General features: G+C 40.0%; 2 protein-coding genes across 2 annotated transcripts in view; both read right to left on the reverse strand.

The window, feature by feature from the left end:
• Window positions 1–1,541, reverse strand: part of LOC107851778 (pollen-specific leucine-rich repeat extensin-like protein 3) — a gene marked incomplete in the record, with an annotated part of 2,052 nt that extends 511 nt beyond the window's left edge. Inside the window, 1 exon segment of the mRNA XM_047401159.1 lies at window positions 1–1,541. Coding sequence (XP_047257115.1) covers window positions 1–1,317 — 1,317 coding nt within the window.
• A 1,382-nt stretch (window positions 1,542–2,923) lies between these two features.
• Window positions 2,924–11,403, reverse strand: part of LOC107851154 (transmembrane protein 147) — a 17,728-nt gene continuing 9,248 nt past the window's right edge. Inside the window, exons 2-7 of the mRNA XM_016696079.2 lie at window positions 7,381–7,450; window positions 7,081–7,140; window positions 5,963–6,077; window positions 4,613–4,728; window positions 4,217–4,341; window positions 2,924–3,445 (exon numbers count right to left, since the gene is read on the reverse strand). Coding sequence (XP_016551565.1) covers window positions 3,322–3,445; window positions 4,217–4,341; window positions 4,613–4,728; window positions 5,963–6,077; window positions 7,081–7,140; window positions 7,381–7,450 — 610 coding nt within the window. The 3' untranslated portion in view covers window positions 2,924–3,321. The remainder of the gene's footprint in view (window positions 3,446–4,216; window positions 4,342–4,612; window positions 4,729–5,962; window positions 6,078–7,080; window positions 7,141–7,380; window positions 7,451–11,403) is intronic.

Consider the following 11,403-nt stretch of genomic DNA (forward strand, 5'->3'; position numbering starts at 1 on the left):
AGAAGCCTTCTTTAGGGTGGGTGGAGGATTAGGTTTTGATTTAGGAGGTTGAGGTTTTGGTGTGGGAGGTGTTGGAGTTGGTGTCGGTTTTGGTTGTGGTGGCATTTCATGTTTCTCATGAGGAGGAGATTGTGATGATGGTCCTCCACATTTAGCCTTACTACAATCAATTGGCTTGCTCACAATTGGTTGACATTGTTTTTGAGACTTTTGCTTCGGTCTATCAGGCAAACAATTGTCTGTATCATCCAAACTTATATCTTTCCTCGAATGTGGTTCACATCCTTTAGCCTCACCATTAAAGTAATTGAACGAAAACGTGAAATTCTTCAAACTTGGAACACGACATAGTCTCTCCGGAACAAAGCCAGTTAAGGAATTACGCGAAAGATCCAATTGTTCAACACTCGAAAGACCATCAAGGGTCTTTGGCAAGATCCCCGAAAGCATGTTTCCAGCAGCATTGAACAGAGTCACATTCTTCAGCAACCCGACCTCAGGAGGCAAACATCCACCAAAATTGTTGTTCATGAACACAATCTCATCCAAATTCGACATCCTCCCAATGCTACGCGGGATACAACCATGGAACTTGTTATTCGCAAACACAATGACAGAAGCCGAAGAATTTCCAAGAGTCTCAGGAATGGTGGACTCGAATCGGTTGTCATTCAAGAACAAAGCATCAAGATCTTTGTCAAACAACTCTGGAGGCAACCCTCCCTCAAAATTGTTAAACCTTAAATCCAAATACTTGAGACTAGGCATCTTTAGAACAACCTTAGGGAAAGGGCCAACGAGACGATTATTACTAACATCAAACTCATACATCAACTTGAGCTTCGAAAAACTCTCTGGAATAATTCCACAAAATCTATTGGAATTTAGATGAAACAAAGCTACATCTGTCAATAATCCTAATTCTACAGGAAAGTAACCTGCTATATCTGCATGATTCAAATCAATCCCAGCAACAACAGTGACATTAGGATCATCTAAGGCAGGCGAACAAAACACGCCTTTATAATTACAAACCTCAGGACCTTTCCAATTGCTAGTGAATTCAAAAGGGTCAGAATAAACAGCTTCTTTCCATGCCTTTAACGCAATGTAAGCACGTCTAAGCCTAGAATTAGGAAATGTATATTCTACTTTCACCTCGAATTCATAGTTATCGGGTAAATTACCATTTTCAGGAAGTGTTGAGAGTTGTCGTCGTGCAAGAAATGATGCTTCATGATCAGAGAGTGCACACGAGAACGAAAACAGAACAGAAAAGATAAACAACAGAATGAAAGAACATCGATACACCTGCATTTTCGGAGCAGAATTTCCGATTAAGCTGCCTCGGAAGAACCCCAAGGCTGCTCTATGAATGATGATTTGCAAAAAAACTATATGTTAAACACGATAAGAATGATGTAAGATATAAAAAAACATTGATCATATGAGAAATGAAGATTGATGTTTTTTTACTTTTTTTTTAAGGGAAATATAGTTGCAGAATGAGGTAAAATTATGTCAATGATATTTGAATTGAGTCATTAGGCCAATGGTAATGAATGATACAATAAATTTACCACAAAACAATAGAGGAAACAAAGGTACACCACAAATAAAAACAACAAAATGAATGGATCAATTTTACAAAGAAGTCTAGAGATTTACTTTAGCTTAATCTGATTTTCAGGCTCCTATTTAATTAAAAAAACTTAAATCTTGTATGCATATTAATAGATGCGTTTACATCCTACGCTTTCCAAATATTTTAAAATATATATTTTATGGATATAGTTATTTATGATTTTTTATTTTCTAACACTTCATATTAAAAAGTTAGTTTCATATTAAGCAGGGACAATATTGTTATGAAACGACATAAAGTAGAATTGTTTTGGTGTAGTATTTTTAAAAGACATATAAGCTTTAACTTTATAGTTTAATATAATTATTAATAAAAGTAAGGACTAATTCTAGTTAATAAGATATTAGTCATTTGTTTGCAATGCATTAACTTGGATGTTGTTATTAAAATTTTATTTATTAATATAAAGTTTGAGTTGTTTAGTTTAACAACAACAATAACAAACCTAGTGTATTACCACATAGTGGGGTCTGAGAGGGTAAGATGTGCGCAGTTCATACCACTACTTCAGGAGAAGTAGAAATATTTCAGGAGTTGTTTAGTTCAAAGTTCTAAAATATTTCTTGTAAAGTTCAAAGTTCTAAAATATTTCTTGTAAAAATGAGGTAGCTTTTTCTCTATTTTTTTAAATAATTTTTTAAAATGTATTTTATAATCTTCATCAGTATTTCAAGTGAAGTTGAAATCATATAATTTACTATTAAAATTTTGAAGGCCTAAAGCAAAAGCTTTACTAGCTTTACTCTTGAGTCACCCATGCATCAAATTCACTTTCATAACACGATATTAAGGAGAGGCCTTGGAGTAACTCGTAAAGTTATTATCATGTGACCAGGAGGTTAAGGGTTCAAGCTTTGAAAACAGCCTCCGACAGAAATGCAAAGCAAAGCAACGTACAATACACTCTTGTGGTGGGGCCATTTCGTGCATAATGGAAGCTTTAATGCACCGGACTGTCCTTTTTTAACACAATATTAAGACTCGTATTTTTTTTTTACTCATAGCATTAACAACTGAAATTCAATAGATGAAGAGGGTATTGGAGAGTCAGAGGCCAGTTAGTAAATATTTCAGGATTTTACAAGGATAATGACACACGATTACATAAGAACCGTGGGGCGAGTTCCTGCGTGTAGGGCATAGGGAGCATACCAGGCATACATCCTGGCTACGCCCTAGGTGAAGCCTCGTGGGCATTTTGTGAGTGCCTCACTCGGGGGTGTGTCACTGAAACATAATCACATGGAATTTGTGTCACACACGCGTAGACCATAGCTATCCGTGCCATAAAAAACTACACACTACGAAAATGAATTGATTATTCTATCCATACAAAGCACTTTTGTGCAGGAACAGTCATGGACAATTGATACACCAAATATTAAGACATGTAAATGTTACGATTCAGTATACTCTAATATTCATACACCAGTACATTTCAAAATTGCTAACCAATGAATTCCCTCCAGGTCGAATTTGTTCGTAAGATATTCCATGTTTAAGAAGCCCGGACTTGCAGAGTGAATGGTAAAGGAGGACATAAAAGTTATTCAATAAAAAGCTTTTGTCCAAACACCCTCGAAATTTCTTGAAAAAAGAAAGTTACTGGACAGAACATACTCATCGCTGAAGAACCATACGCCAACTTCCATGAGGAAACGACGATAGTGATCAACTCAGTTAGATGGTCTCTGGCATGCAACAAACAACTGCCAACTGATAAAAGCAATCAGCAATGAGCTGAATAGTTCAAAGCCAACAACTTTTGGAAGGTGCCAACCCAAGCCTCGCCTCAGATAACTGCAAACACCACATCAGTAGCTTAGCAAGTCCATTTTTGGATCAGAAATGAACAAGACAGCTTAAACACAAACAATTATTTTCTTCGGAGAGAAGTTTCTGCTTCCAGATCAGGCTCATAGCTTACAAATTCATGCCAAATTAATCCTGGACAAATTATTGCTACTTTTAGCGAAGCCAACAAGTTGCCATAATATTCCAATTTATGTGCAAAGGGCCACGTAGGGTGAAGGAATATCTGAAGTGGGGGCAACTCAATGCGATGGTGGGACTTCCATGTTTAAAAGAAGAAAAAACAAGTATTAACAAGCTGTCCATTACAGAAATTGGTCCATTTGAAGCTAAACAAGTGATGTCAATTAGATGGGACAAAAACAGTGATTTCTTCGCACGATATAACTTTTTTTAAAAAAAAAATGCTAGAGCAATTACCTGATACTGGAGAACATTAAGAAAGTTTATATGACTGGAAATGAAAACATTAAAGTTTGCAAACTAAAGTTGGTTTGTATTATAAGACAGACAGCTAATGCAAATTTAAATGGTCCTCTTTTTTGGAGTAAAAGATCTAGGCATAATGTGTTTTGCTAATTGATATTCCCCTTATTTCAAGCCGTAGGCACTATCATTGTACAGAACTTTTTTTTAAGTTCTAACCCATCTTCTCCAAGCAGTAGAAGCATTTATTGTTACAATCAATGTTTGTATGAATGGAGCAGCAACTTAAGATCGTATTAGTTTTATTATTATTATTATTTTTACAAAACAGACCTGGTTATGGATGGCATTGTTGCCACAATCCCGGCACATGCATATATGATAGGTATCAAAGTCTTGGGTTTGTTTTTCCGAAGCCACATAAGAGAACCCAATGCTGCTAGTGATATACTGAAAACCTGAAGTAAGACAAGACCAAATGTTAAAGTCGAAAAGACTAAATGATAGGAAAGACAGGATAGACTTTATCGCAACTCCATGCCTGCAATGATATATGACACCAAATAACTAAGGCATCGTTCTGTCTTCTCTCTTCCTTCTTTTTTATCCGCTTTTCCTTTTATACAGGGGAGGGAGCGAGAAGAGATGAGATTTACAATATTGGGTATTTGGGGGAAGCAGTTCTACACTGCAAAGGCTAATAAATTGATCCAGAAAAAAAATTCATACCAAATTTGCATTTGCTTCTAGGCCTTGAAAGATGTAATCCCATGTGAACTCTAATCCTCTAGCACCAACCCAAAGAGGTGCCAATCTATGCAGAACAGAATCAGCAAAAGCCCACCCTGTGAACACACGAAAAAATGTTGAGCAAGAATGTCACAGCAATAATTTCAAAACAAAGATATTTTTTATCTTTTATAAGGTAAGTTTTTATTAAAAGAACGTACCAAGATGGTACATAGTACGGGAAAACAACCTCAAACACCAATATTCCAACTACCTATCTCTTCTAGAAATTCCATATATTGCTCCATATATTCCATAATACTCCTTTTACATCAAAAGCAAATATATTGCTCCATATTATCCATAATACTACTTATACATCAAAAGAAAATATATTATTTCTTTACTTTTTGATACATACACCTGTTTCAATTGTTACTCCTTGGTTTAACCTCACAAAACATACTACAGGGTCACAATGGTGGTAGATCCTACGTCTCTCATCTAGTATTTCACTTTGTCAGATCAGTGTACCACAATAAGATCACCATGATGGAACTACAAGAATTGTGTCCGACAAACAAGAAAATACCATTTCCATAGCTCCCCTTCTTAACTTGTGATACTGTCATTGGAAGTCTCATGCTCAATTATATGACTCCTTTAACCACTTATACGTTCATGCCAACACCTTTAAGAAATTGAAATGACGCAATATGACTTTACCTTTTCAAGTGAGTGCTTTTACAAACTTTGCCACAACAAGAAATGATACGAGTCCAATTTCTATTCATGCTCAGATATTTTGTCCAGCAACCCAGTTCAGACTCACACTCCACAACTTACCTAAACAGTCATCACATATTATCTGTCTTACTGGCAAAACATGTCGGGAACATGGGCACTGTTAATCCTTACAAAACTAGATTACCATATTCCCATGGTCTTAAGTTAAACTTCTTGTGTCTTTGAAGTTAGAGCATTCAAGAATCAGGTCGTCACATCAACCATAACTTACTAATATTATCTTCTCATGTAGAAAAGTCAACCAAAAAACTCCAAGCATCCAAACCATTACAGAAGTTACAATAGATAAGGTGGTAAATTCAGTCGATGTTACCTATTGTCTGCCTTATATTTTGGTAAATATGCTTTTACCTTCTGAACAATCCCGTGAACCAATTAAAGAAGGTACTATATTCACCAAATTGTATAGGCCAGCATTTTGAAATAATTCCTAATTCTCAATTTCTGGATTCCAGTTGACTTGTCAGGCCAAATAGGTTTCGTCACCAGTATCCAAAATCTGACTAACTCATGTTATTTCAGGCAAAAGTAAACTGTACTCACCTAGTCCGACAGCTTGAAACTTATGATTCTGCGAAATATTTCTGTGTGTCAACTGTGTCAAAGCAAAATATAGGCCGGCAACATCTATAAACCCGAATAAAGCCTTCAACAATTCCTATAAAAGGGAAAGGTGCATTGTAAGATCAGCTAGTAGCAAATGTTTTCTGAATAAAAAACTAACAGAAAAACCATCACTAAATTGCAATTACTTTTTTTTTTTTTTTTTTGGAGGGGGGGCGCACCAGCTATTCTTGCCAGGAAAAACAAATAACACCAAAGATAGACTCTATTGAAAAGCTTTTAGTGTATGGAACACATGAAGAGAACATACACTGACCCAAGTTTCTGTGACACAGTAATAAAATGTAACATTGTCATCTCATTGGTGCAACTGAATCGGCCTTAAAACCCTGAGTTCCTGTTTGCTTTGGTTATTCATTGTGCTCAGCACGCATTCAAATTACAAGGCGAAGAACACAAACAAGACATTCCTCCTACCATGCTGAGATAACAAAAAGAGAGAATTGGAACGAGCAGCTTCGTAGGTTCCTGTTGAGTTTTTCTCACCAATTTACAATTTCTCAGGTCACCCAACTTCACTAAAGGGCAGCCCGTGCACTAAAACTCCCGCTAAGCGTGGAGTTCGAGGAAGGGCCCAACCACAAGGATCTATCCAACTTCACTAGATGGATAAAATCAAATGGTTAGAGAAAAAGATAGTTTAAGAAAAAGGACCCAAAAGTACTTCAAGCTCAGTTTACATCCAACAAACCTACACTTCAACAAGACTTGAAATATTTGTCGCCTAAACTCTATAGACAATTCAAGTGGCTTTAGACTTGAGTAGTAAGTTTATTAGCTGCAGGCTCTCATTCTGACAAAAATCTTTTACCATGCCATGAGCATCAGTATGATTTAAGGAGAAAAGAATAGGGGTCTGGAGTGTGATAAAGGCCAGCAATCCTACTTCACTGAAGCTGTTATGGTTGTTATAGATGAAACATCAAATATAAAAATTGATCTTTGACAGCAAGACTACAGCTAAAATGCAAAAAATAAGATGGTCGTGGTGATCACTATGATAATGGAAACATATTAGAAGAGAGATAACGAAATACCTGATATGGATCAAAAGTGTCGCTATCAGATACATTGAGAAATGTTGCTAGACATACAAGCTGAAAAAGAAAAGAATCTAAATGAGCTCGATGGAATACTAAATGGAGTAAAACAAACAAAAGTAACATCCAGGAAATTAAGTTCATATTCTTTGACTTTTTTCTGGTTAAACTGGTACTCGGAGGTAAAACACTATCTCAGCTTCCTTTTTTTTCATGTTCTTGCTGGAAAGAGCAAAGTCCATTAAGTAAAAACATTATGACTCCATAATCATGCATAAGCGAGCAGTAATTATTTACCTTTACTAGTGCCGTAACAAGGTAAACAACAGCAGCTCTTATTGAAGTCCAGAGTGTGTCATATTCAGACCTGCATAAAAGCACCAGAGTTTCAACTTTCGTTCAAAATTACCTTTACATAAAAGAAAGCTTTTGTTCAAACTTACGGCATTGGTCAAAATTATGGCATTGGTTTAGAGGCCTCCCCCTTCCATGTCATAATGTGTCACAAATGATAAGGTGATAATTTGAATCTAAAATCGTAGATTAAATAGAAAAAGGAACATACCAGAACTAACTTACTTAAGAAGGAAGGAGAATTATATCATACATAACAATAGTCCAATTTGACTAACTTTTGAATGCAGAACTAAATTGACTAACATGATCAAGTATCAGTTTCAGATATTGAAGTCTAAACAAGATTAAATAGAAAAGAAGATTAAACAAGCCTAGCAGCCCGAGTAAATTTTATGTAGATATATATATGCTCGACCAAACTTTTTTTATTTTTTTTGATAACCGTAGTGTCCGGGTCAGCTTGTGCGTACCTCAACCAAACATTAATCAGATAAACAGATAAACAGTCGCCTGCTTGAAACAATTAGAATAAAATAAAGTTGATCCACTACAATATCATTCATAATAGACCCTCCTGTGCTAGAGTAGAAAAGGATTGCCTAAATATTGACGAAAGCCTGGAATTCTACACCTTAAGCAATATGGTGGAGCATTTGGAAGGAAGGAAATATATGATGCTTCGATGGACAGAGGAACTCAACAACAAACCCAGTGTATTCCCACCTAGTGGGGTCTGGGGGGGTAAGATGTACGCAGTCCATACCTCTACCTCTAAAGAAGTAGAAAGGCTGTTTCCGATAAACCCCCGGCTCAAGTCACGAGATACCACACAAACTCATAGTACAGCACAGAACTAGATTACATAACATAAATACGGCACCCATAAGTATTAGAAAACAGAGGAAAGCACACAGATTCGTAATAAAACATGGAACACGGAATCATAAAAGAATAAAACCCCCACAAAGTAATTCCCTACACTAGCGACCCAAACCGGCCCTAGTCTTCTGCCCTAATTCGCGTCCTTCAGACCTTCCTATCTAGGGTCATGTCCTCGGTGAGCTGGAACTGCTCCATGTCCCGCCTAATCACCTCACCCCAGTACTTCTTCGGCCTACCCCTACCCCGCCTAAAACCATCCAACGCTAGCCTCTCACACCTACGAACCGGGGCATCCATGCCCCTCCTCTTCACGTGTCCGAACCATCTCAATCGGGCTTCCCGCATCTTGCACTCCACTGGAGTCACACCAACCTTCTCCCGAATAGTCTCATTCCCAACTCTATCCCCTCTAGTCAGCCCACACATTCAGCACAACATCCGTATTTCTGCCACCTTCATTTTTTGGATGTGGGAGTTCTTAACTGACCAACACTCCGCTCCATACAACATGGCCGGACGGACTACCACCCTGTAGAATTTGCCTTTCAGCTTGGGCGGCACCTTCTTATCACACAACACCCCCGACGCGAGCTTCCACTTCATCCATCCCGCCCCAATACGGTGCGAGACATCCTCGTCAATCTCCCCGTTACTCTGGATCACGGACCCGAGATACTTGAAACTATCCCTCTTATATACCTCCTGTGATTCCAACTTCACTACTACCTCATTCTCCCGCCTCACGTCATTAAACTTGCATTCCACATACTCTGTCTTGCTTCTGCTCACCCTGAACCCTTTAGAGTCAAGAGTTTGCCTCCACATCTCTAATTTGTCATTCACACCCCCTCGAGTCTCATCTATCAGAACTACATCGTCTGCAAAAAGCATACACCAAGGCACCTCCCCTTGAATACGCCGCGTCAACACATCCATCACCAACGCAAACAAAAAGGGACTAAGAGTAGATCCCTGATGCAATCCTGTCAAGACAGTGAAATGCTCTGAGTCTCCTCCCGCCGTCCTCACCTGAGTTTTCGCTCCATCATACATATCCTTAATTGCTCTGATATATGTCAGTGGTACTCCACTCACCTCCAAGCATCTCCAAAGCACCTCCCTGGGGACTTTGTCGTAAGCCTTCTCCAGGTCGATAAATACCATGTGCAGGTCCTTCTTCCTTTCCCTATACTGTTCCACCAACCTCCGCACCAGGTGAATTGCCTCCTTCGTCGAGCGGCCAGGCATAAATCCAAACTGGTTTTCCGAAATAGACATTATCCGTCTCAGCCTCACCTCGACCACTCTCTCCCAAATCTTCATAGAGTGACTCAATAACTTAATCCCCCTATAGTTATTGCAACTCTGGATGTCACCCTTATTCTTATAGAGAGGGATCATGGTACTCCACCTCCAAGCCTCGGGCATCTTTGCCGTCTTGAAGATTTCATTAAACAATCCAGTCAACCACCTTACACCAGCCTCTCCAACGAACTTCCAAAACTCCACCGGTATCTCGTCCGGCCCCGTCGCCCTACCCCTTCGCATCCTGCGAACAGCCTCTCTAACCTCTTCTACCTTAAAACGTCTACAGTAGCTAAAATTTCGACACTCCTCTGAGTGCTCCAGTTCCCCTAACACAATAGCTCTATCCCCTTCGTCATTCAAGAGCCTATGAAAGTACGACTGCCATCTATTCTTAATGTGGCCGTCCTCCACCAACACTCTACCGTCCTCCCCCTTAATGCACCTCACCTGATCAAGATCACGACCCTTCCTCTCCCAAGCCTTAGCGAGTCTAAACAACTTTTTCTCCCCTCCTTTCCCCTGTAACCCTGCATACAAGCTCTCAAAAGCGGCCGTCTTAGCTGCCGTGACTGCTGACTTAGCCTCCTTCCTAGCTAGCTTGTACTCTTTCCTGTTTACCTGCTTCTCTTCTTCGTCCTTACTCTCAACCAATTTAGCATACCTGCTTCTCTTCTTCGTCCTTACTCTCAACCAATTTAGCATACGCCCCTTTCTTGGTCCCCACTTTCTTCTCCACCTCTTCATTCCACCACCAATCCCCCCGATGATGCCCGGCCCGGCCCCTAGAAATACCTAACACCTCACTTGCATTCTCCCTGATGCACCTAGCCGCCCTATCCCACATACTATCCACGTCCCCCCTACACTCCCACACCCCTATTCCCGCCAACTTCTCCCCTATCTCCCACGCATTCACTGGCGTCAAGCCGCCCCACTTAATTCTAGGTCTACACTCCTTACTCCTCCTCTTTCTATTCTTCTTTATACCCAAATCCATAACCAAGAGCCTATGCTGGGTCAAAAGATTCTCACTCGGGATGACCTTACAGTCCTTACACAACGCCCTATCCCCTTTCCTAAGCAACAAAAAGTCAATCTGGGTCCTGGCTATCGCGCTTCGAAAGGTGATCAGGTGATCGTCCTTCTTCGGGAAGCCCGAGTTCACCACCACCAGCCCAAAGGACCTCGCAAACTCCAATAGAGTAGCCTTCTCTTCATTTTTCTCCCCAAAACCAAAACCACCATGCACATTACCAAAGCCTCCCGGTAACGCCCCGATGTGCCCGTTGAAATCTCCTGCTACAACAATCTTCTCCGAGCTAGGCACGCCTCTCACCACCTCCTCCATTGCCTCCCAAAACCGCATCTTCTCCTCCCCTCCGATCCCACTTGAGGCGCATATGCACTACACACGTTCAGGGTAAACCCCCGAATGACCAACTTAATAGTCATCAACCTATCGTTGATCCTCTTCACCTCTACTACCTGACCTCTAAGCTCTTCATCTACTAAGATGCCAACTCCATTCCTACGCCTCTCGCTCCTAGAGTACCACAGCTTGTAACCATCCACCTCTCTAGCCTTAGACCCTACCCACTTGGTCTCTTGAACACACGCAATATTGATCCTCCTCTTCCTAAGAATCTTCACAAGCTCTATGGACTTACCCTGAAGGGTTCCTATATTCCAAGACCCAACCCTCAGCCTACCATCACTATCCACACGCCCTCCACTACCCCCCCCCCCGCGGCCAAACCTTGGCCTCCCTCCCAC

Source organism: Capsicum annuum, chromosome 12, assembly GCF_002878395.1.
Source record: "Capsicum annuum cultivar UCD-10X-F1 chromosome 12, UCD10Xv1.1, whole genome shotgun sequence".
NCBI classification, from domain to species: Eukaryota; Viridiplantae; Streptophyta; class Magnoliopsida; order Solanales; family Solanaceae; genus Capsicum; species Capsicum annuum.